At 56.0% G+C, this 22,189-nt stretch overlaps 1 protein-coding gene across 1 annotated transcript; it reads left to right on the forward strand.

Moving 5' to 3' along the window:
* The first annotated feature begins 7,015 nt into the window (after positions 1 to 7,015).
* Positions 7,016 to 21,272, forward strand: PLXNA3 (plexin A3). Its single transcript, XM_089507506.1, has 31 exons — positions 7,016 to 8,152; positions 9,887 to 10,069; positions 10,512 to 10,640; positions 10,724 to 10,824; positions 11,585 to 11,708; positions 12,102 to 12,255; positions 12,342 to 12,441; positions 12,551 to 12,665; positions 13,232 to 13,432; positions 14,081 to 14,177; positions 14,312 to 14,502; positions 14,745 to 14,890; positions 15,330 to 15,450; positions 15,580 to 15,716; positions 15,837 to 16,007; positions 16,123 to 16,216; positions 16,374 to 16,616; positions 16,720 to 16,863; positions 16,951 to 17,185; positions 17,449 to 17,591; positions 17,741 to 17,997; positions 18,110 to 18,176; positions 18,304 to 18,450; positions 18,521 to 18,680; positions 18,755 to 18,858; positions 18,947 to 19,043; positions 19,243 to 19,433; positions 19,517 to 19,686; positions 20,035 to 20,247; positions 20,760 to 20,910; positions 21,177 to 21,272. Exons 1-31 carry the CDS (start codon positions 7,016 to 7,018, stop codon positions 21,270 to 21,272), a joined length of 5,619 nt encoding a protein of 1,872 aa, XP_089363632.1.
* The last annotated feature ends 917 nt before the right edge of the window (positions 21,273 to 22,189 follow it).

Consider the following 22,189-nt stretch of genomic DNA (forward strand, 5'->3'; position numbering starts at 1 on the left):
GCGTTACGCTGCCCCCCGCTCCGTACCGTGAGTGCCCCTCGGCTCTGAGGGAAGGTAACGGCTCTCGGCTTGTTAATTGAGTCCAATAGGGACAAACAGCTGGTGCTCTGGAGAGTGTTAAACAGGCTCTGATCCCGATTGATCTGATTTTACAAAGTGAATTAGAATGTTTTTGGGGGGCTGCAGTGTTGCCCCCCCCCGGGCTTCTGCTCTTTTCATACCCCCCGTTATTAGACGTGAAGCCAGTAACCGGCTGACCATATTGGGGTAAAACCCGCGGCAGCTCGGAGTTCTCCTGGCGCGTTTCCTAACTTTTGGAGAGAGAAAGAGAGCGGGAGAGAAACAAAGTGAGAGAAGGAGAGAGCGGCAGCCATTAGCGGCCACGTCTTGGCAGGAGCTGAAGGGTGCGATCATCAAATGTCTGGAGAAGGAAGCGGGGACGTGGCTCGGCTCCTGGTCCCTGAGGCCTCATGTGACTCCGCTGGTGAAAAGGAGACAAATAGGAAGATGGGGCTAGGGGCCACAGATCCCATAGAGGCCCGGGGCCACAGATCCCATAGAGGCCCGGGGCCACAGATCCCATAGAGGCCCGGGGCCACAGATCCCATAGAGGCCCGGGGCCACAGATCCCATAGAGGCCCGGGTAGAAGTCTTCCTAGATAACCCCAGATTTAAAGCTAGTAGCAGCTCCACGGCACGTTGCTATAGTTACAGGCAGCTATCTTGGTGCACCGTGGATGTTTGGGATTCCACATTCTGTGACACCGTATCTTCACGTGTATTTTCCACGTTTGCTCATGTTACACGCTCTTTCTTAATATGAATGGGGTTTATCACATGACGGTGCCACCTTTACAGTACGACATGTTTCGTCCGCTCTTCAGGAAGTGACGTCCATGAAAAAAAACTCCATCTCCAGTGGCCATTCCGTGTCGGCGTGGACACATTCAGAAGTAAAAAAGATGACGAACAGCCTGCATACCCACCCCGACAGCGCTTGGCATACTACCCCCTTCCACACCGCTCCTGACCCCCTTCCACACCGCTCCTGACCCCCCCATCCACACCGCTCCTGCCCCCCCATCCACAATGCTCCTGACCCCCCCATCCACACCGCTCCTGACCCCCCCATCCACACCGCTCCTGACCCCCTCATCCACACCACTCCTGCCCTCCCATACACACTGCTTCTGACCCCCCCATCCACACCGCTCCTGCCCCCTCACACTCAGGGCTCCTGCCTCCCCCAACCCCCACACACACACAGAGTGCCTCCTCCCATCACAGTCTTGTTACCATGGAAACAGATTCTGATAGTTCCTTCACCCGCTGCAGGAAGGTGGTCTCGCCATTAATACGGAGAACAAACAATTCTGTCTCTGCCCCTCGCCGTAGACTGCTGCCCCCCCAACCTGCCCCGTCTCCGGAGCGATTCCCAGCGACCTGTCTTCATCTCACCCCGTTTTTAACCCATCCTCAGCACCCCCATACCCCTGAGTTACACCAGACGTTCCACTAAATGCCCCATAGCCACGTTCCTGTCCCAGACATCCCCCAATCAGGGGCAACTGCTTCAGGGATCGGTAGCACCGGGCAGATAGCGCTAGAGTCAGGGGGACTGGGGTCAAAGCCGTAGGAATTAGAGTAAAACGTAATCCTGTCTAATAGATTGTAAGCTCCTGGGATCAGGTCGCTCCCTACGCATTGTTTTCATTTTTCACTCTTTCCCAATGAACCTGCGCCGTGGCATGTGTCGGTGCTACATGAGTTAATGTAAAAGCCCTAGTTTGGTTTATTTTGTATTATTAGTGGCCCCTGGGGTAATAGGGCCCCCCTCTAATCCACGCCTTTCTCCAAACTGCCCCGATGCCCCGGCCGTGTATCCCTGGAGCTTATTGGCGAGAGGGACAGGCAGGACGTGGCGGCCGCCTAATTATTCTGACATCACCGGGAGATGGGATCATCGCACCGGATTAACCCCGACCGTTCCGAGTCCACTAACCCGAAGGTTTACCGATTGGCCAGTGTTAATCGGCGGCAGCCTGGGCACCCGGGAGTGCCCGTAGAGCCCCGTCTCGGCCCTGCACACAGAGGGTTAATGGGTGCATAATGCGCCCGTAATGCGGTTAGCGGCTGCTCGGCACTCACTTTCCTTCCCGCAGCCTCCGGCGAGACGGCCCCAGAAACTCAAATCGCTTGGTAACTGGATTACGAGGCCACGTCGGCAAACAGAGCGGCCTCTGCGGGGTTAAAAGATCATTTCCAATACAGATCAATACCAGGGATGCCCTCCTCTGCGCGCAACACCTGTCGTCACTCACACTCACCCCATTAGACCCTCCTTTCACTCACACACAGACAGACCCTCCTCTCTCTCACGCTCACTCAGACGGACCCTCCTCTCTCTCACGCTCACTCAGACGGACCATCCTCTCACACTCACACACAGGTGGACCCTCCTCTCTCTCACACTCACGGACCCTCCTCTCTCTCACACTCACACACAGGCGGACCCTCCTCTCTCTCACACTCACACACAGACGGACCCTCCTCTCTCTCACACTCACACACAGATGGACCCTCCTCTCACACACACTCACACAGATGAACCCTCCTCTCTCTCACACTCACACATAGGCGGACCCACCTCTCTCTCACACTCACACAGATGGACCCACCTCACACTCACACAGACGGACCCACCTCACACTCACACAGACGAACCCTCCTCACACTCACACAGACGAACCCTCCTCTCTCACACACAGGCGGAACCTCCTCTCTCACACTCACACACAGATGGACCCTCCTCTCTCTCACACTCACACAGACAGACCCTCCTCTCTCTCACACTCACACAGACGGACCCACCTCTCTCTCACACTAACATACAGGCGGACCCTCCTCTCTCTCACACTCACACAGACAGGCCCTCCTCTCACTCACACAGACGGACCCTCCTCTCTCTCTCACAGACGGACCCTCCTCTCTCTCTCACACTCACACACAGACGGACGGACCCTCCTCTCTCACACTCACTAGTGATGGGCCCTCCTCCCACACTATCTGTTAGATGAGACCTGCTCTGGGACGGTACCACTGCATTTAAAGGGGTGTGAGGGTCTTCACTGAAGGACAGGAGGCTGTCAGCCGACAGCTACGTGATTCCAGGCCCCCTTTCACCGGTTGGCTCTGGCGCAGAATCAGAGTGCTGCTGATGGATGGATTTTCGCCGGACACTGCGGTGAGTGAGGTGATTGTTGCGCGCGTGTCCCCCCTGTGAGAGAATGGTACAGTCCGTGTTTAAAGGGTCTCCGGAGGCTCGGAACGGCTCAGTGCGAGCAGAAGCTGGAGGGGTCGCGGTGTCTGCTGAGCCCCGTGCCAATCGCCCCCATCCCCCACCCAGGGGCATCAGGACCCTGCCTGTCCCTCGCGCGGTAAGCCTCGGGCGTGGGGTACTGGGGAGGGCGGGTAGCGGTATATGGGGGAGGGGGCTTTACTGATGGGGGGCAGTGTTTTGTAGGTGGGGTCGGTCACGGCTTGTTTTTTTGTGATGGGGGTCCCGGGGTATTGGGGTAGATGAATCTGCGCTGGGTAGGTTTTGGGGTATTGTATTCGCAGTAAATGTTTATAACTTGACCGAGGAGCTTGCAATCTGCTCGTTTAAAATGGTCAGTCCGAGTGTTTGCACCCAGACCCAAGGCCCCCTCCCCCCTGCTGTACGTTGCCCCATCAGTTGTTGCTGGATGTGATGTGGGGGGTCTCCCCCAGACCCCCATGTTAGTAGCGCATGGTGCTGAGGAGTGACCTCTGACCTCCCTGGTGAGTCCAGCTGTGAGAAGAAGGAGACTGGGCCGGAGAGCTCGCAATCCATATTCTGTTATTAATGTTTATTGTATCCGGGTTCCAGGGGTGGCCGAGAGGCTCTTCGGATCCCACGTTTATCCCACATTCCATTCCGGGAAGGCCCAGGTAACCCACCTGCCCAAGCGTGCTTTACCCCCAACCCGGCTACTGAGCCAGTAAATTACAAAGATCCCACGCGTCTGCAGCCACATGATGCTTATGCCACGGGAGCTTGCAATCTGTGGTAACACAACCGCTGCGTGTCCGCTTAGTGGGTCTGACTCTCCTGCCCACCGGTGGAGTGTTTTTTTCCGTGGGACCTAAATTTGCCGGCTGCTTACGGGTTGTGGTATCAGAAATGGAGAGGCCGCCCCTCCGAGGCCACGGGGGAGTTTGTGGTTTCGATCCGTGCTGCTTGCAGAGCAGAAACCGTTCCTCATTTCGCTGACCTTCCATGGTTTCCATTTTATTGGCAGGTGTGCCGCTTGGTTTTATACGTGGCACTGATGGTTTGCCTTGAAGTGTTAGCTCTGCTGGTTACCTGCTCAGTGTCGTAGCCGATGACTTGCTTTATGGCTGTAGATTGTAAACCTGTGGGCGAGCCCCTCTTTACCTTACTTACCCCACGCCATATATGATGCACTGTGGAGGTTGGTGGCTCCCTGTAAAGGCATTAGCCATGTGACAGCGGACCGTGCCCCGGTACATTGTGGGTATTTTCTGTGGCCCTGTACTGTAATGGGCATTGCACGTGGCACATTGTGGGTATTTTCCGTGGCCCTGTATTGTAATGGGCATTGTACGTGGCACATTGTGGGTATTTTCCGTGGCCCTGTGCTGTAATGGGCATTGCATGTGGCACATTGTGGGTATTTTCCGTGGCCCTGTATTGTAATGGGCATTGTACGTGGCACATTGTGGGTATTTTCCGTGGCCCTGTACTGTGAGGGATGAGGGGCTGGTGTGTGTGACCCTTATTTGTGATCTTGTTATGAGACGTCTGCACACCTGGAAACAGAAATAACCTGGTCCTGGGTGGCCGTGTAGGTCTCGGGGGGGGCTACGTAGGCCTCAGGTGACTCATTCGATTAACTTCAGTTTTTTTCTTTTTGGGTAAAAAAGCTTGTATAATTAATTTCTCAATAAAACGTGGCGTGCGGCTCATGCTCTGTCCACGAGCGCTAAATAAACCTTTCCAAGCAGAATAACCCGTGTCAGATATGGAGCGTGCCGGGAACAGAGGTAGCGTGGCCCCCTCTGCGGAGCGTGCCGGGAACGGAGGTAGCTTGGCCCCCTCTGCGGAGCGTGCCGGGAACGGAGGTAGCGTGGCCCCCTCTGCGGAGCGTGCCGGGAACGGAGGTAGCGTGGCCCCCTCTGCGGAGCGTGCCGGGAACGGAGGTAGCGTGGCCCCCTCTGCGGAGCGTGCCGGGAACGGAGGTAGCGTGGCCCCCTCTGCGGAGCGTGCCGGGAACGGAGGTAGCGTGGCCCCCTCTGCGGAGCGTGCCGGGAACAGAGGTTGCGTGGCCCCCTCTGCGGAGCGTGCCGGGAACGGAGGTTGCGTGGCCCCCTCTGCGGAGCGTGCCGGGAACGGAGGTTGCGTGGCCCTTCTGCGGTGTGTTTTCAGGGCTCTGCCTTTGGTTGGCCGTAGTGTGAAATAAACTCAGCTTATCAATTGAGTGCTGAGCCTCTGCTTCTTTATTTTGGATTTATTGAAGGAAATGGTGGTACCGTGGCTCGTAAGCCATCTCACTACCGAGTGCTGCATTCAACCTCTCGTAGTGTGATCCTGGTGGCCGCTCTGCCCATTAGCTCAACGTTGTGGGAGTTGCTGTGACAGGTGGCCGGCTATTCTGGTTTTGGTCCGTGCCGTAAACTCTCGCACCGAATGATGAGCCCACGGGCCACGCCCCACCGCACCATCTGCCACTGACCTCCCCCGCTCCCAAAGTCTCCATTGAGGGAAATTCCTCGGTAAGGAAGATGGTGCCGTATTGATCTGAGAGGAAGAGAGCGATGGGGACCTTAGCGGTCTCTCCTTCCATAGCAGCAGATTGGCTCCTCCGTCCACTTCCACCACCCGGGACGTGGAACCAAAGCCCCAGGCGTGAAATTCTTTTCTCTGTGGATTTGTTTGAATCTCCCTCTTTTTCTGCGTCTAAGGATAAAACCCGCTTCCCAATCCAGAGTAATTTAATGGGCAGGAATAATCCTGCGGATCCTTAGAACAGGACGTAGGATGGCTGCTCTCTTGGGTCAAACGTGGCAGATTCTGAGCACATATGTGTTGCTTGTTTTAGTCTGTGATCTCGGATCTGTGGCTGTATTTAGTGAATAGAACTGGAAAGTGGGGGGTTTGGGGAAGTGGCGTGGCTGCCATTATGTATGAAGGGGGAACCGGTTTCATCTTATTCGGAATTGTGTGATGGGAGTAGGGGTGTCTCACAATAAAACGTGGTGTGCGGCTCACGCTCTGTCCACAAGTACTAAATAAACCTTCCCAAGGCAATTGGGGGGCTTATTGAAAGCGGAGAGGCTGTTATTGGCTGCCGGTTGTGTGCGTCGGGTCCGCGTGGGACATGGGCTGGTGTGTCATTTTTCTGATTGGGAACGTGGCGTCTGCAGACCTCTCACCCGCTAAAAATATATGGTGGGTGCCAAAAATAAACGCTTCAGTCTCCGTGGAAACCTGGCTATCGCTCCTTATTGTCACAGGACATGGGGAGACGTGGCTTAAATCCACTGATTTTCCACGATAGCAGCGGCCGTTCGTGCCGCCCCGCGATAGCGGCGGTCGCCCCTAAACCCCCCCCCCTGTGTAGAGCCCAGTTTTGGCGGTTGAGGGGGGACCATGGACCCCAAATACGTGATGAGTTCTGGTGGTCGCAGAATGAGAGATGGTGGCCGGCGGTGGAGCTGGCGCGATTTGTTGAGGTTCAGCATAGGATAGGGGTGAGGGTTGGGGATGCGTGGCGGTTCATCGTGGGGGGGGGGGGGGTCTGTGTCCTGAAAGTAGAAATGTTTGTGATTATTACTTCTGCATATGTGTCACCGGTCTTCTGTTCTTCCTCCCCAGGAACCTGCCACAGCTGAGAGAGGGGACCCTGCACCAGATGCCTGCAGTTCTGCCTCTTTTCCGTGCCAGATATTGAGAATGGTGGGAAGACGAGCCATGGGACCTCTGCTGGGTTTCTTCTCTTTTCTCCTTTGCTTTTCCTTTGGAGGGGGATCCTCTGTGTCCTTCCCGAGCTTCCACGTGACGGACACGTCTCTCTCTCACCTGGCCGTGCACAGACATACCGGAGACGTGTACGTGGGAGCTGTGAACAGAGTATACCGTCTGTCTGAGAATCTGACAGAGCTTCGTTCGCATTTGACCGGTCCCATCGAAGACAATTCGCGCTGCTACCCCCCGCCGAGCGTGCGCGCCTGCAGCCACAAGCTGTCCCCGTCGGATAACGTCAACCGGCTCCTTCTCATAGACTACGCGGGGCAGCGCGTGGTGGCCTGCGGGAGCGTGTGGCAGGGCATCTGCCAGTTCCTCCGTTTAGACGATCTCTTCAAGCTGGGCGAGCCCCACCATCGCAAGGAGCATTACCTATCGGGGGCCCGTGAGCCCGACTCCATGGCCGGGGTCATCGTGGAGCAGGACGCGGAGCAGAGCAAGCTCTTCATTGGAACGTCTATTGACGGCAAGTCGGAGTATTTCCCGACGCTGTCCAGCCGCAAGCTGGTCCGAGACGTGGAGAGCGCCGAGATGTTCCGCTTGGTCTACCAGGACGAGTTTGTGTCCTCGCAGATCAAAGTCCCCTCCGACACGCTTTCCCTTCACCCCTCGTTCGACATCTTCTACGTCTACGGCTTCGTCAGCGGGGGCTTCGTCTACTTCCTGACGCTGCAGCTGGACACGCAGCAGACCTTGCTGGACGCCACGGGCGAGAAGTTTTTCACCTCCAAGATCGTGCGCATGTGCTCCGGAGACCCCGAGTTCTACTCGTACGTCGAGTTCCCCGTCGGCTGCACCAAGGACGGGGTGGAGTATCGGCTCATCCAGAGCGCGTACCTCAGCAGGCCCGGCCGGAAGCTCGCGCAGGCGCTGGGGATACCCGAGGACGAGGAGGTGCTGTACACCGTCTTCTCTCAGGGGCAGAAAAACCGCTCCAACCCCCCCCGGGAGTCCGTTCTCTGCCTCTTCACTCTCAGCCAAATTAATAAGCGCATTAAAGAACGGATCCAGTCCTGTTACCGCGGAGAGGGGCGGCTCTCGCTGCCTTGGCTGCTCAACAAGGAGCTTCACTGCATCAACACGGTGAGCGCTTCATACGTGTGACCCTGATCCATGCGCGTCTTCTGTACGGTCCGTGTCCGTTTCCCCGCTGAATGAATGCTTGAACATCGTGGTGCGTGTTCTATGTATGACCGAGCGTAAAGCCTGTGCAGGGATCTCTGTCTATCCTAATGCCCCCCCCCGCCCACCGTGGCGTCTGCTCTCCCTTCCATTCTTGGATGTTTCTCGCCTGATGGCTCCGGCAGATGTGCCGGAAATATTTTGTTTTGGGGAGGAGGGGGTAACTTTGTATGTTTTATTTCTGCTGTGGCCCCGTCCTGCTCCTCTAACCCTGGGGCGGTGGGTCGCAGAGGGCTCGTCCCGAGTGATGGGAAAGAGCGGCCGCCGCCATGACCTCATCTTCTGGCTTTGTGTTCTGAAGGGAAGGGCCCGGCTCGCCTTATAATCTTATCTTTTTATTGCTCTGGTGAGTCTCCCCCACCCCCGATGTACGCAGAGACACCACGGCCATCAACTGCCCATCTCTACAATAAAAATCAGAAGTAAAACCTTCAAACCCCCCCCCCCCCCCCCCCCGTTCTCTCGCAGATACCCGGGTGGAGACTCCAGCGCAGGGGCAGATACTCGGGGGTGATGGTGGAGACTCCAGCGCAGGGGCAGATACTCGGGGGTGATGGTGTCGACTCCAGCGCAGGGGCAGATACCCGGGGGTGATGGTGTCGACTCCAGCGCAGGGGCAGATACCCGGGGGTGATGGTGTCGACTCCAGCGCAGGGGCAGATACTCGGGGGTGATGGTGGAGACTCCAGCGCAGGGGCAGATACTCGGGGGTGATGGTGGAGACTCCAGCGCAGGGGCAGATACTCGGGGGTGATGGTGTCGACTCCAGCGCAGGGGCAGATACCCGGGGGTGATGGTGTCGACTCCAGCGCAGGGGCAGATACTCGGGGGTGGAGACTCCAGCGCAGGGGCAGATACCCGGGGTGATGGTGGAGACTCCAGCGCAGGGGCAGATACTCGGGGGTGGAGACTCCAGCGCAGGGGCAGATACTCGGTGGTGGAGACTCCAGCGCAGAGGCAGATACCCGGGGTGATGGTGGAGACTCCAGCGCAGGGGCAGATACCCGGGGTGATGGTGGAGACTCCAGCGCAGGGGCAGATACTCGGGGCAGATGGTGGAGACTCTGGGATCTTTTCTGTGGTCGGATTCCTTTATGATCAGACTTTTTGACCAAATCTCTGATGGCTGTAAATTTGCGTTATTACCAGTCCTGTAATTACTGGTTTCCCGTGTAAACCACGACTGAGGCTTATGGCAGAATAGTCACAGAATTCTTCTAAATTGCCGACGTGGCAGGACAATTCCAGTCCACGTGGCTCCGGGACCCAGGTATACTCAGTGCTACGCTGGCTATAAAACCCTTTGGACTTGAAGTCTGTATAAACGTGACGTTTGGGTTTACTAAACAGGAAATCTTTTGCTCGTATGGTCTCCCATCCTAATAGTGTTACTGTCCCCCCCATCTGTGTCTGCACGCTGCCGTCTCTCTCCATCACTCTTCCTTTCTCGCACCTTCCCTCGTCTTCCTCCTCCTTTCCTGGTCTTCTTCTTCTTCCACCTCCTCCTCCTCCCCTGGCCTCTTTCCTCGTCGTCTTCTTCCTCCTCCCCTGGGGCCTTTCCTCGTCGTCGTCTTCTTCCTCCTTCCCTGGCGCGTTTCTCTTTGCCGTTGTTTCTTACTGTCCATATTCCTCCAGCCTATACTCATTAACGATGGCTTCTGTGGCCTGGCTCTGAATCAGCCCATCGGTGGTCTGCAAGTTATTGAAGGGATGCCGCTGTTTCAGGAGAAGGTGGATGGCATGTCCAGCGTTGCCGCATATAGCTATAACCAGCACTCCGTGGTATTTGTGGGCACACGCGCAGGTACCCTCAAAAAAGTAAGTGCCTTTGGGGTACCATTCAGTACTCAGACCCTCCCATAAAGATGCCATCAGGGTTTGTCCCACACTCGCCTTGCAGCCATCACATGCCCCTGTCTACGTGTTGGCCATCGTTGGGTGGTGCAGGCGGGCGGGTTGGGTAGACGGTTTATGAAGGTGGCACTGGGGTGGTACGGGAGAGAAATGGGCTGGGGAGAGGCTAATGAAGTAGAAAACCCTACATTAGCGACTAGGGCGGTGGGAAAGGGAGAGTAAGCGCAGTTTCTTGTCCAGGTCCGTGTAAAGAGCCGAAGGCAGGGGCAATAACCTGGGTAAAGGACAGAAGACAGGGGCAATAGTCTGCACCTTTTGTTTCTGATCCTGTACTATCCCATGCTTGGTTGATGTCTGATCCCGTGGACACACATGGCGGATTGTCGCTACCTTCTTGCCCCAATAGATCCGAGTGGACAGCCCTTCAGAGGCCGCCCTGTATGAGAGTATCTCGGTTGTCGGTGGACGGCCTATCCTGCGCGACATGGTGTTCAGCCCGGATTGGCAGGCTGTGTACCTTCTGAGTGACAAACAGGTGAGGGACCTGCATGGACCAGGCCCACGGACCTCATGTGGGGGCCCCTAGACCCTCCGAGTCTAATGAATCTCTTCCTGTAGGTGAGCAGGGTGCCTGTGGAGAGCTGCCAGAAATACGACTCGTGCAGATCGTGCCTGGGGTCAGGGGACCCGCACTGCGGCTGGTGTGTCCTTCACAACAGGTAAGTGTCTGCCATACACGGCAGGTTGCGTGACGCGCTCAGCTTTCCTGCGATGCGCATTCAGCGGGCGGTCAGCAGCCGTGCATCCACCTGGCATGTTGGTTGGCGGCTCATGGGTGGATTGGTACGGGATATATTTGGCTTCTCCGGCTCACCGTATTCTCTATGCCCCTCGCGCTGCATCCTTCCTAAAACTGCCCCAGACCTGCGTCCCTAGGACTGCATCTTTATTGTAACTGCCCCAGAATCCCTCCTCACTTAATTGTCCGCTCTGTGTACACATTAGATATGTATCTGCCTGTCCGTGGGGTCCATAGATGTATCTGACGGACGCAATAAATCTAACGTATCCCTGGAAATCTGGAACAAAGAAAGATGAAGAGCGGCTGCCGTCCGGGGTCAGATCTGTAATGGCCGGGCAGCCGCTCCGTATAATTATCCTGGAGGCTGATTTACGGCCGCGACCTGCGGGACAATTAATCCGATTGTAACTCATACGACTGACTTAATGAAAGTGCTTCCTGCGCTGCCGGCTGCCCTCTGCGTATCAGAAACTGCTCTCCACCCTCCCCACCAATCCCCCAACCGATATCTCACTCGCCTGCCAGTGCCGGGGGCTCGTGTCGGCGGCGTCCCAGGCGTGGGACTTGAAGAAGATTGGCTGTTAATAAAGATGTCTGCAGGCCGCATACAGGTCGGGGTTGTTACACGCTTGTGTTTGGCCGGTCATATGTGCTGTTAATGAAGACATGTTGTGCAGGTGCTGCCGGCAGAGTGAGTGTGAGCGAGCGGAGGAGACTCATCGATTCACCACCAACATCACTCAATGTGTTCGCCTCGACGTGACTCCAAACAATGCGTCTATGAGCGTCCCGGAGCAGAGGGTAAGAATCACTGAACAGAGACCGTTGGCGCTCTCCGTGTGCTGATGGGAAGGGGGGGACAGTTATACAGCGCACTCTCTCTGTGCCGATGGGAAGGGGGGACAGTTATACAGCGCGCTCTCTGAGCTGGTGGGTACTGTAAAGCACAAGGTCTTCTACCCCAGTGCTGGTTTCTAGGGGTATCTGCAGCATAATCTTTGGGAGCGGGGCGCAGGTATCTGCAGTATAATACTCAGCCCCACCCCCGCAGAGTATTATACTACAGATAGCCCCACCCCCGCAATCTGTAGTATAATACTCTGCAGGGGCGGGGCTATCTGCAACATAATACTTTGCGGGGGGGGTATCTGCAGCATAATACTCTGCTCGTCTCCCTGTCTCTCCATCTCCCAGCTGGTCTTGTCAGTGCAGAACGTTCCGGACCTGTCCGCCGGCGTCGCCTGTTCCTTCGGCGATTTCGCGGAAACGGAAGCGATGCTGGAGGATGGGCACATTCGTTGCTCGTCTCCCTCGCTGCGTGACCTTCCCGCCGTTTCTACCGGATACGGTAATTTGGAAACGCTTGGTGTTCCCGGCACCTACCTGTGTTCCCGGCGGCGGGCGTGGACGTCACCTGCCTTTTCTCTGTTGCAGGCGCCACACAAACCGTCCAGCTCCAGCTCCGATCCAAGGAGACCGGCCTGAGATTTGCCCAAACGGACTTTGTTTTCTACAACTGCAGCGTCCTCCAGTCGTACGTCTCTCGCGTAAAGTGCCCCGGGCTGCCTGGTGGGGAGGGGGGAGGTGAGGGGTGATTGGCGGGGTGGAGTGTTTCCATTTTCACGGTCTCTTTGGTCCTGCAGGTGTCTGACGTGCGTGAGCAGCTCGTACTCGTGCCACTGGTGCAAATACCGCCACGTGTGTACTCACAACGCAGAGGACTGCTTCTTCATAGAGGGCCGCGTGAACAGCACGGAGGTATGAGGGTGATGGGTGTTATGATCCCTCCCAAGGTTAACTTACTGGGTTTTGGTTCCTCGCCTTGCGGGGGTGGGGCAGCCGGTTCCTCCCCCACTCTGTACCCGCCTCCGTCAGCAGCACCGGTTAGGTGCAAGAAAGCGAGAATTCACACCAAATTGTGTCACGGGGGGGGGATCAATGCGTCGGATCAGCTGCGGCTTTTATTAACAAGCTTATTAACCCTGTCTGGTCCCTAGTGCTGCCGATTCCTCTAGCCACATAGCGTCCTGCTGGGGGGTATAAATGGTTTCCGTATATCCCTATATGACATCATATCCCGGCGCTCCATGTCTTAAAGACGGACAACAATAACCCCCTTCTCTGTGCCTCTCCCCTCGCGTTCCCTCTCTGTCCCACCTTGTGTTTCTGTACCTGTCTCTCCGTCTCTGCCCACCGCTCCCAATTTCTTTCTTTCTCTCCCCCTCTCTCTCTCTGTTCTCCCCCCCCCCCCTCTCTCTGTTCTCCCCCCCCCCCCCTCTTTTGGCCCTCATGCCTCTCATAGTTCTTCATCTGCTGTGTTTCAGGGCTGCCCAGAGATCATCCCCACAGGAGAGATCCTCATACCAGTCGGGGTGGTTCAGCCGATTACCCTCAAAGCCAAGAACTTACCCCAGCCACAGTCAGGGCAGAAGAACTATGAGTGCATCTTCCATATCCAGGGAAAGGTGCAGCGCGTCCCGGCGGTCAGATTCAATAGCAGCAGCGTCCAGTGCCAGAACACCTCTGTAAGTGTAACCATGGAAACAGCATCCTGCTTCACAACCACTAGGGGGTTTAAAGGGGTAGATAAGAGGGTCTGGAAGGGGCAGTTACATGAGACAGGGCTTGTGCGGCTCCCGCATGCCTGTGATAGGCCGGTTGCGTTAAGGGACTCTCTGTAACTGGGGGTCAAAAAATAACCCCTCGCTCGACACGTAAATTAGGGGCTGTTGTCTTTCCCACAACCTGATGCAGAGGGAGATTTTCAATGAAGTGAGAGATGATGAAAGTTGCTAGGTGACCGATCTGTTACTATGGAAACAGCAGGAACCGGAGAGCTTTCCCTGCCTCCTGGTACTGCCCCGGATGCCATGTGAGGGTATATCTGCATTTAACCCTTTCATCGTGTTCATTTGTACACTGGGTTGTTAACGGGAAGAGTCAAAATATTTGGGGACCAGGAACCTGTTCTCGTGGACACGTGTTCCGGATCTGGCCTTATAGACCAGTTTACCACCATCGCTGTCTGCTGTAGCAGGGATTTAAGGGGTGCACCATTTAGCTGATCAGCTACTTTGACACCAGGGGACGGGTTAGGGTGAAAACTTGCTGGGCGTGAATTTGGGCGCATCCACGTCATATGTGCCGTGTTCTAGAATCCCCGTGTCTTTCAGTACACGTATGAAGGGAACGAGTCTGGGGACCTCTCCGTGGGATTCTCCATAGTTTGGGATGGACATTTTCACATCGATAAACCCGACACGTTCAGAGGTAATAAACCCCAACACTCCGCTCCCAACCACCCCCACCCTGCCACGCCTGACTGACCTGGCCTCACCCCCCACTGACCCGTCCACGCCTGTCCTGGGCTCTGTGGTCTGTACTCAGACTCTTCTCCATCTCAGCTCTCCTGTACAAGTGCCCGGCCCAGCGTGAGAGCTGCGGGCTTTGCCTGAAAGCGGATCCACGTTTTGAGTGTGGCTGGTGTGTGTCGGAGGGCAGGTGCCTGCTGCGCCAATACTGTCCGACTCCCAAATCAAACTGGATGCATCTCAGTAAGCGGAACACGCGCTGCACCAACCCCAGGATTAGTGAGGTAAGTCTGACACCTTCTGTCTCTGATTGGAGGGCTGTGTGGTCCCTCTGGGGCCTTCCCTCTGTGATTGGAGGGCTGTGTGGTACCTCTGGTGACTTCCCTCTGTGATTGGAGGGCTGTGTGGTCCCTCTGGTGCCTTCCCTCTGTGATTGGAGGGCTGTGTGGTCCCTCTGGTGCCTTCCCTCTGTGATTGGAGGGCTGTGTGGTCCCTCTGGTTAGCTTTGTGGTTTTTCTCTCCCCAGGTCCATCCTGTGACCGGGCCCCGGGAGGGCGGGACCACAGTAACTATTAACGGGGCAAATCTCGGGCTCCTGGCACGGGAGGTGTGGGTGCAGGTGGCCGGGGTGCAGTGCACGTCTGTGCCTGCCCAGTACGTCAGCGCCGAAAGGTACGTGGCAAGCAAAACGGAGATCGCTGTTGCGCATGCTTGCTGCCGCATGCGTGTCACATGTATGTGATTAGTGATCAGACAGTGGGGCACATAATGCTGAACCCTGTGTGGCCAGAAGCAGTCATGTGTCTGAACCGAGGGTCATGGCTTCCAGCTACGCGCCGGCTCGTGTCCCAGAACAATGTGTGGTTTGTATGGCGTGGCGAGAGGTGCCTCTGCTGCCCTTTCGTGGATTCTCGGCTTCTGTTGGCAGCCGTCGGTCACAGGAACCGGTCCTGGGCCACCGAAAAGTTCTGTTTCCTCATTCTGCTACACCCTAAAACACCCGGCTCAATAGTTACAGGCCGTACGTGTGGGTCGCCAGCGTGTTTGTTATATAATTATTAGGGCCCACGTCTTGTTGGCCACGTGACTCATTCATGTTTTCCCGCTCTAGAATTGTTTGTGAAATGGAAGAGTCGTTGGTCCCGAATCCTGCGCCCGGGGTAGTTGAGCTGTGTGTCGGAGACTGCAGTGCCGAGTACCGGACCCAGTCAGAGCAGCTGTATACGTTTGTGGTAACCATGGGGCATTAATCACCAGGGGTGGGCAACCTGTGGTTATGTGCGGGGGCAGGGAGCTAGTGCATATGCTTTTGGGAGGGCAGATTGCCGGGATAATACCCCGTGTCTTGCTGCTCCTTTCAGACCCCCGGTTTCCACGCTGTAAGCCCTTTAAGAGGTCCAGCAGCGGGTGGCACACGTCTCACCATCAGCGGCCGGAACCTGGATGCCGGCAGCTCCGTGTCTATACTGCTGAAGGATTCTGAGTGCCGGTTTGTCAGGTACGTGACGGTCCTCCACTATAGTCCCCCCCCCCCCCCCCCCCCGGCCGGCTGTCCTGCCTTGGAACCCCATTAATGCCCCCCCGACAGGCTGTGGTCAGTTTTGTGACTTCTTTGCAGGAGGAGTCTGCGAGAGATCGTTTGCGTTTCACCGCCGTCTTCTCGGGGCCCGAGCCTGGCGTCCATTACCTTAAAGATTGATAAAGCGAGTGTGAGGAACCCCAACGTCAGTTACCTTTACACCGAGGACCCCACCATTTTGCGGCTCGAGCCATCATGGAGTATTTATAAGTAAGTTGGGTGGTTGGGGTAATTGCGATTCCCTAATGCCCTCGGGACTGGGCTCTGGGGGCCACGTTCTCCCAGTTTCTCCTGTGTTTTGACTCTGATCTGCTCCTTCATACAGCGGCAGTACCGGAATCACAGTAACCGGCACGAACCTACTGACCATCCAGGAGCCACGCGTGCGCGCCAAGTATTCTGACATGGAAACCGTTAATGTGAGTGTCTGTGCGGGAGCGGAGTGCCCGGAGAGGGCAGCAGGCGGTAAATATTTAGGGACGGGCGTAGAGGGCAGTGACGCGCAGGTAGGGGTTGGGTTGCTGTGTGTCGTTGCCACACAGCGTGGCGCAGCTCATATGTTGCCTCATTCTGTAGACCTGCCACATTCTGAATGACACCCTAATGCTGTGCAAAGCCCCTGGGATCCTGCCCCCCGCTGAGGACTTTACGCCAGAAGAAGGGGTGCAGCCGGACGAGTTTGGGTTTGTCTTGGATAATGTGACCGGTCTGCGCTCTCTGAACTTCACGTCCTTCACGTACTTCCCGAACCCCACTCTGGAGCCCTTTGGACCTGGCGGCACCTTGGAGATCAAACCCGGCTCGCATGTGATTCTCAAGGTGCGCATGTCTGTGAGCGTATCTCGCGGTGGGGTCCCTGGGCCCCCCGGCGGATAGTCTGCTTCACCCTGTGTCTGCCTCACCCTGTGTCTGCCTTCTACAGGGAAGGAACCTGCAGCCTGCTGCCCCCGGAGGCGCCAAGCTGAATTACACCGTGCTGATCGGAGACGTGCCGTGCTCCTTCACCGTGTCGGACACGCAGCTGGTGTGTGACTCTCCCAGCCAGACGGGGGAACACCGCGTCACCGTGAGTGCAGCGCCAGCCACGCGACGCCAGCCCATGAGCGGGGAGTTCCTGATGTCTGTATTGTACGCTCTGTGTCTCTCCTCTTAGGTCCTAGTTGGGGGACTGGAGTATACCCCGGGCACCCTGAGGATCTACGCCGACAGCTTGCTGACCCTGCCGGCCATTGTTGGGATTGGTGCAGGAGGAGGGCTCCTGTTGCTCGCTATTATTGCCGTGCTCATTGCCTATAAAAGGAAAACCCGCGATGCCGATCGCACCCTCAAAAGGCTTCAGATGCAGATGGATAATTTGGAGTCTCGCGTAGCTCTGGAATGCAAAGAAGGTAAGAAGATGGGCCCTTGTAGCCTGTAATGGAGACGCCCTTTCCTGTCGGCTGGAGCGGGGGGGGGGGCACAGGCTGGAGCCGGGGGGGGGGGGGGGGCACAGGCTGGAGCCGGGGGGGGGGGGGCACAGGCTGGACCCCGGGGGGGGGGGGCACAGGCTGGACCCCGGGGGGGGGGGCCCACAGGCTGGAGCCGGGGGGGGGGGGGCCCACAGGCTGGAGCGGGGCTTCGTCTTACTCTTTTTTCCTTTCCGTGTCTGCAGCATTCGCTGAGCTCCAGACGGACATCAACGAGCTGACCAATAACATGGACGGAGTCAAGATCCCCTTTCTGGATTATAAAACCTACGCCATGCGCGTCCTGTTCCCTGGCATCGAGGATCACCCAGTGCTGAAGGAGCTGGATGTGAGTGATGTGCGTTTCCCTGACCGTCTCGTGGGAGCTCTCGGTATAGAAATCGTGGTTAATGGCAGCCGGCCGGCACGGTGAAATGTGACGGGTGATACGAGGGGAGCAGCGACTGTCCCACGATTAACCCATTAAACTCCCCACAGATCCCACCCAATGTGGAGAAGGCTCTTCGCCTCTTTGGGCAGCTCCTGAATAACAAGACGTTCCTTCTGACGTTTATTCATACCCTGGAGGCTCAACGCAGCTTTTCGATGCGTGACCGTGGCAACGTGGCATCCCTGACCATGGTCACACTACAAGGACGCATGGAGTATGCCACGGTTTTACTGAAACAGCTGCTCAGTGACCTGATCGAGAAGAACCTGGAGAGTAAGAACCACCCAAAGCTGTTGCTGCGCAGGTGAGAACCCCCATAGCGTGGGTTGTGGCAAAGTTTGGGGTCCCGGGGGGTCTGCAGCGGGATACAGTTCAGGGGTCACGTGTGGCATGTGACTGTTGCGATGTCTCCTCAGGACAGAGTCTGTGGCAGAGAAGATGTTAACGAACTGGTTCACGTTTCTGCTGTACAAGTTTCTGAAGGTAACACGGAGGGGACTGCAAGGGGTTTGCATGACGCGTCGCACGAGGCAGCTGTCCACGGGAGAGTTGTCTGTGGACGTTTGCGTGGCTCCCGTGGCACAGTGCTCACGCTCTTTCTGTCCTTTAGGAGTGTGCTGGGGAGCCCCTGTTCATGCTATTTTGCGCCATCAAACAACAAATGGAAAAGGGGCCAATCGATGCCATCACTGGGGAGGCGCGATACTCGCTGAGCGAGGACAAGCTGATTCGGCAACAGATTGACTACAAAGTGCTGGTGAGTCCAGTTGCCCCGAGAAGCTGCCCCTTCGTCAGACACGCTTTGTGACTCTTTGCATTTCCCTCAGACCCTAAGCTGCATTTGCCCGGAAAGTGAAAACGGGACCGAGATTCTGGTGAAAGTCCTGAACTGTGACACGGTGACCCAGGTTAAGGATAAGCTCCTGGATGCCGTCTATAAGGGAATTCCTTACACCCAGAGGCCAAAAGCTGAAGACATGGACTTGGGTGAGTAGAGAGGGGGTGCAGGGTCTGTGGGGCGTCGGAGGACACGGGGTCCTAACCTTCTTGATTCCGTGCAGAATGGCGTCAGGGTCGGATCACCCGCGTAATCCTGCAGGATGAGGACGTTACCACGAAGATCGAGTGCGACTGGAAGAGGCTGAACTCGTTGGTGCATTACCAGGTGGGGTAACGCAGACGACACTCGCTTATAGGCGAAGTCCTTCCATTCAGTGACTGATGTCTCTCTCGCGCCGTCTGTCTCTGCATAGGTCACAGATGGCTCCACGGTGGCTCTAATTCCCAAGCAGGTGTCTGCCTATAACATCACCAACTCGTTCACCTTTACGCGCTCTCTCAGCCGATACGGTACGTACGTGGAGCCGTGGGCATTCGTTTACTTCCAGTGCTCTTCCGCCAATCGCAGCCGCTTCATTGGCTTTACTGGCACTTGAATGTCTAAAACAAAATCAACCCCTCGCTGCCCTCGTCCACACAGGGGGGCAAATTCTTCCTTGTTTCGGTAAGTGAGCTACATCCCAACGTCTAACTGCTCTCTCCCGATTAGAGAGTCTCCTGCGGACATCCAGCAGCCCGGACAGCTTGCGCTCTCGCGCCCCCATGATTACTCCGGACCAGGAGACTGGCACCAAACTGTGGCACCTTGTGAAAAATCACGACCACACTGATCACAAAGAGGGCGACCGTGGCAGCAAAATGGTGTCTGAGATCTACCTGACCCGGTTATTGGCCACCAAGGTGCGAGTCACACTGGGGAAAAATAGTTGAAGGAATGTGTTTTCTACTGGTGGCTCTAGACTGACTCTTGGTACCATCCACAGGGAACGCTGCAGAAGTTTGTCGATGACCTTTTTGAGACCGTGTTCAGCACCGCGCACAGGGGCAGCGCCCTTCCTCTCGCCATCAAATACATGTTTGACTTCTTAGATGAGCAAGCAGATCATCGGCAAATCACCGATCCGGACGTTCGTCACACCTGGAAAAGCAACTGGTGAGAAACTTGTGGCGTGGGGGCTCAGCGTGGTTATTCTGCAGGGAAAGTTTAAGCGGAAGCCACCAGGATAAAGCCAGCCTCCCTGCTGGGGAGGGTTGGGAGGGATTGTCCAGACCTTGGGGGTGAAAGCGGCTCAGGGAGTTGCATGTCTGGAGGAGATTCTGAGAATGAGATGGGAACTCAACCTCCAGAGCCCGCTGTCCCCTCTGGCCCACATCCCACCCACTGGAAGCCGTTCAGTCGCACATTTTCTGTAAGTGGCAGCTTCCATTCTTCTGGGGTTTGGTTTTATCCATTTGTTTGGGGAATGACATGAAGCTGTAAACATTGTCTTTTCCATCACAGCCTCCCACTGAGATTTTGGGTGAATGTGATCAAGAACCCCCAGTTTGTCTTTGACATTCACAAGAGCAGCATCACAGACGCCTGTCTCTCCGTGGTGGCTCAAACCTTCATGGATTCATGTTCCACCTCTGAGCATCGGCTGGGAAAGGACTCTCCGAGTAATAAGCTGCTCTACGCCAAGGACATCCCCAACTACAAGACCTGGGTGGAGAGGTGAGAGCCAGTTTTGTTGTCAATGGGCCACGACGGGTTTTAGTGGCCTTACTCGTGGCCAATGTAAAGAAGCCTGGACAGGAAGGAGCAGAGGCCCCCGGTTCACGCAGCTTTTCATCCAGTATTTTGTCCTTTTCCCTGATGATTTGAGGTCGATCCCATAAGTTTTTGGGAACTCTCCCCTCAGGAGTTACCTAATGTGTTCCACTTCTCCAGACATGGATGAAGTCCACGCGATGCGGTTGGTGAATGTAAACAATTTAATGACTCTACAAAATGTCTTTACTGGTGGCTTTCAACTCCCACCCCGCAGAAGGGACATCAGTTGTAGCTTTTCAACAGGGCAGTTTTGCCCCCAAAATGTATGAGCCACGCCGGTCGAGCTGACTTCTGGGAGCCTCATCTGTAATTTGCCTCCAAAGGCTGTTATATCCCCACAATTTAATTTGAAGAGTCTCTCTCATGATGCCCCTTGGGCTCCCTAATCCAACATGTTCTCTCTTGAAATGCAGGTACTACAGAGACATCAGTAAAATGCCACCCATCAGTGACCAGGACATGGATGCCTACCTGGTGGAACAATCGAGGCTTCACGCCAATGAGTTTAACTCTCTGAGCGCTCTCAGTGAACTCTACTTCTATGTGAACAAATACCGCGAGGAGGTGAGTTTTGCCCCGAACCCTTTTGCTTGGGGGGGGGGGGGGGGGGTGTCGAGGTTATTGTGTTGGCATCTCTTCGCTATATCCCGCGGGCCAAACATCTGCCATTAACAGACAGCTGTTAGCTGTTTGTCGCCAGGTGCAGTTGAGTCCATGATTCATTCATTCCCTCTCTCTCCTCTCATCCCGTTCCCCTTTCACTCTCACTCTCACTCTCACTCACTCATATCGCTGTCCGCCTGGTGCAATATCTTGGCTTCCTCTTCCAGGTTCTCACCGCGATGGACCGCGATTCCTACTGCCGGAAACACAAACTGCGCCAGAAGCTGGAACATGTCATCAACATGGTGTCAAGTAACAGCTGAGTCTTCAGAGGCCGTTGCCACCCCTTGTTCCCTCAGATCAGCTCTGTGTCCCCGGGACCCGGCGACGAGCCAAAGTCTGACTTGGAGAACTACCCCAAGAAGCCCGGGAGGGGGAGGGGTTGCCACGTGAAGCTACGGCACTGCCACAGTGCGACTTGCTGTCTCCAGACCTGCGCATTGGGTGCCTTGTGCTTTCTGCGCGGATGGCAGATCCCGATCCCGCTCCGTACTCGGATCCAGCCTCTCGCTTTGTCCAAGTTTCTGTAACACGTTAAGCCATATGACTCGGAGGGGCCCCGTGTCTCGGTTCCCCACAGATAACTTCACTGCACTATCGTCCCCCACCTCCTGCTGCTCTTGTCATGCGGTCACCGGTCTGTCCCGGTTTTATCATGCGTGGCTGGCCCCATTACCCGCAGAGGGCGCTGTGTGATGAGGGGCCTCTGTGATTAAGCGTGTAGGAAGTAGGAGGGGCCCCTGTGTCTTGTGTTGAATTTGGGTAATTTGTATTCGGATTTTGTGCCATGCAATATCAGTGCTGATTTTCCTTGTGGGGGTGTTAAGGAGGGGGGGGGGTCTTATTTGTGTTAAAGCCCCTCATACCCACCTAATTCTTGTAGCTATACCCCTGGCACTGAGGGGGTTAAACCCACACCGTCTCACCCTGTGCTTTTAATTTATTTAATTTATTTTTTGCGCGCGGTGCTTGATAATCGTTCCACGCGTGGAGCTAGGCGTGTGCGTGTCTGTACCATGTCTGTACACTAGCGGGTAGTTTGTGTTGTCATGCCTGGTATTCCTGCCTATTGTGACCCCAACCACGGATGGCACTTGCTCTTTGACCCCCGAGTGCTGCTCTGTGCACAGGCTAAGAAATGTTTGGGGGTGGTGGGTGGAGTCCAGTTCTTGGAGGGGTG

This window comes from Sceloporus occidentalis, unplaced genomic scaffold (genome assembly GCF_023333645.1).
Source record: "Sceloporus occidentalis isolate IW3139 unplaced genomic scaffold, rSceOcc1.0.p SCAF_531, whole genome shotgun sequence".
Taxonomy (NCBI): Eukaryota; Metazoa; Chordata; class Lepidosauria; order Squamata; family Phrynosomatidae; genus Sceloporus; species Sceloporus occidentalis.

Excerpts from the sequence above, each read along its gene's own strand:
- PLXNA3 (XM_089507506.1), top strand. The coding sequence starts at position 7,016 with ATGGGACCTCTGCTGGGTTTCTTCTCTTTTCTCCTTTGCTTTTCCTTT. Across the intron at positions 18,859-18,946 it reads ACTCGTTGGTGCATTACCAG|GTCACAGATGGCTCCACGGT; the intron begins GTGGGGTAACGC and ends GTCTCTGCATAG. Across the intron at positions 19,044-19,242 it reads GCGCTCTCTCAGCCGATACG|AGAGTCTCCTGCGGACATCC; the intron begins GTACGTACGTGG and ends TCTCCCGATTAG.